Genomic DNA, 2,595 nt, shown 5'->3' with positions numbered 1-2,595 from the left:
TGCAGGAGTGTATGGTCGAGTATAATTAAGTCCTATCATAACCAAAAGAAGTTGCATCTGACACCCAGATAAGATTGTTTTTGGACGATGCCATAGACATCTCCATAGAATGTTATCCTCAGTTCTTGACTCGAGAAATTCAATCCAAGCATCGATTCCCATGGGTTGAGAGAATTTGACAACGCGCATTGTTTGTCCCATGGCTTTCACTCGATTGGGCATACAACAGTCAATCACATCTGGTCTAATTAGAGAAAGTGCATCCAAATGCTCCATCAACCATAGTTGCAACATCAGGTTACTTCCCTCAAAAAATCTCATCCCTTCCTTCACTTCGGTTAAAGCCTTATATATTTCTGTTAAGATCATAGGTATGATGATAACCTTGTCCCCTTGTTCCTCATGAAATAAGGCCATCACTACAGATTACAAACGTGTATTGATGCGTCTTTCTTCTAGTGGAAACACTGAAGTGCCTAACAAAGCGAGGGTGAAGACTTCAAGATGCTTTCTCTCCCACTTCAACTTAGTCATATGAAATTCATACCAAAAGCAATCAAAACCTTCTGAGGGCCCAAATTTAGCGAACAAAAAATCTAAGAAAATCCACGAATCTTTCAAACAACCCAAATACGTATCTTTACTTTTTAACCCCCAACACTGCAAAAACCTCATGCCAGTATGATTTCGATCTCTAATCATACCTTTATCGATATAGGGTAAATGCAACAGACCAGTATGATGACTCCTTATTGTTCTAATATAAAGAAGGAATTCAACAACATCGAATCATGAAATTTTAACTAGCAGGTGATGGCACCTTGAGATGTCAAGGTAGATTATGTGTAGCTGATGTAGATGGGTTGTGACAACAGATTATGACTGAGAGATATATGGTGGAATGATATGAAGAAAGATATAGCAGAATATGTTGCACAGTGCTTCAATTGTCAGCAAATGAAAGTAGAACATCAAAGACCCTATGGCCTAGCTCAAACCTTTAGTATTCCTTTGTGGAAGTGGGATGCTATTAATATGGACTTCGTTATAGTCTTACCTTTTTATTATCGAAAACATGACTCTATTTGGGTAATAGTTGGCCGATTGACAAAATCAGCCCATTTTCTTCCTGCTAAATTACCAGCACGGCTAAAGACTATGCCAAGCTATATGTAAAAGAGATTGTCCGCCTGCATGGGACCCCAATGTCTATTATTTCAGATAGAGGTTCCCCGTTTAAGGCCCAGTTTTGGAGATCATTCCATAAGAGCTTGGGTATGCAGGTAAACCTGAGTACTGCATTTCATCCTCAGACAGACGGCCAAGCCGAGCACACCATTGGGATGATCATTTTTCCTTAATAGAATTTGCTTATAATAATAGCTATCACTCTAGCATTGGCATGGCTCTATTTGAAGCTCTGTATGGGAGGCGATGTAGGTCACCTATTGGTTGGTTTGAAGTAGGCGAGACACAGGTATTGGGTCCGAATTTAGTCCATCAAGCTGTTGAAAAGGTTAAACTGATACGAGAGCGATTAAAGACTGCCCAGAGTAGACAAAAATCGTATACATATGTGCCACGTAGAGATTTTAAATTTCAAATTAATGACTTCGTGTTCTTGAAGGTGTCTCCTATGAAAGGAGTTATGCGATTTGGTAAGAAGGGTAAGTTGAGGCCCAAGTATATTGAGCCTTATAGAGTTATTCGCAAAATTACTCAGGTAGCCTATGAGCTAGAATCACCTCCAGAGTTAGCTGTAGTGCATCCTGTCTTTCATGTGTCTATGTTATGTAAATGCTTAGGAGAACCTTTGCGTGTCATTCCTATAGAGGGTATTGAGATTGTTGGAGACCTATCATTTGAGGAAGTCCCCGTGGCTATATTGGATCGGCAGGTCAGAAAGTTAAGATCTAGAAATATAGCTTCGGTAAAGGTGTTGTGGAGGAACCAGAACACAGAAGAAACCACTTGGGAAGCAGAAGAGGATGTGAAAACTAAATACCCTTATTTATTTCAAAAACTATCAGGAGGTTCTTAAACTGCTTGTCCCTTTATGTGATCATTAGTTTCTACTATATTTTGATCTGTTAATATCTGATTCTTACCTGATATGTTAAGGTACATGATTTGCGGCTATGAACCTTGAGATTTACATGAAAATACCATCCAGATACAGAATATAAGGTAAGTTACATGGTTGGTTATGACTTTTAGTGGTTTTTAAGGCCAAGAGGAGCCTTGTGTACTATTGTTTTTGAGTTTAAGGCCAAGCGGAGCCTTGTTATTTGATGAGTATTATGTGTTGTGACACTTTGTGAAGCGTATTTGGATGTATTCTGGCTAGCTGATAGGTACCCGATAGACCTATTTACAAAGAAAACTCTGGCAAAATTTTTGAGAATTTAGAGAGTTAACTAATTTTTTAAACCCTTATGATGGGGACAAGAGGTATTGAAGTTGATTAAGTGGTCTAATGGATGTATCTTCTACAGTTATAGATGAGAAAGTAAGTTACCAGCATCATTCGAGAGCGAATAATCCTAAGTGGGGGAGATTGTAACACGTTAGAAAATTTTTGAATTTAGGTTTAAT

The 2,595-nt window shown here is 38.5% G+C and overlaps 1 protein-coding gene across 1 annotated transcript; it reads left to right on the top strand.

Annotated features, from left to right (window-relative positions):
• Positions 1-1,402: 1,402 nt before the first annotated feature.
• On the top strand, positions 1,403-2,041 carry LOC124885894. The gene is made up of 2 exons (XM_047394157.1): positions 1,403-1,477; positions 1,724-2,041. Exons 1-2 carry the CDS (start codon positions 1,403-1,405, stop codon positions 2,039-2,041), a joined length of 393 nt encoding a protein of 130 aa, XP_047250113.1.
• Positions 2,042-2,595: the final 554 nt, after the last annotated feature.

Source organism: Capsicum annuum, chromosome 7, assembly GCF_002878395.1.
Source record: "Capsicum annuum cultivar UCD-10X-F1 chromosome 7, UCD10Xv1.1, whole genome shotgun sequence".
Classification (NCBI taxonomy): Eukaryota; Viridiplantae; Streptophyta; class Magnoliopsida; order Solanales; family Solanaceae; genus Capsicum; species Capsicum annuum.
Note: the sequence above shows the minus strand (reverse complement) of the source record. Positions and strands in the feature narration are given on the sequence as shown.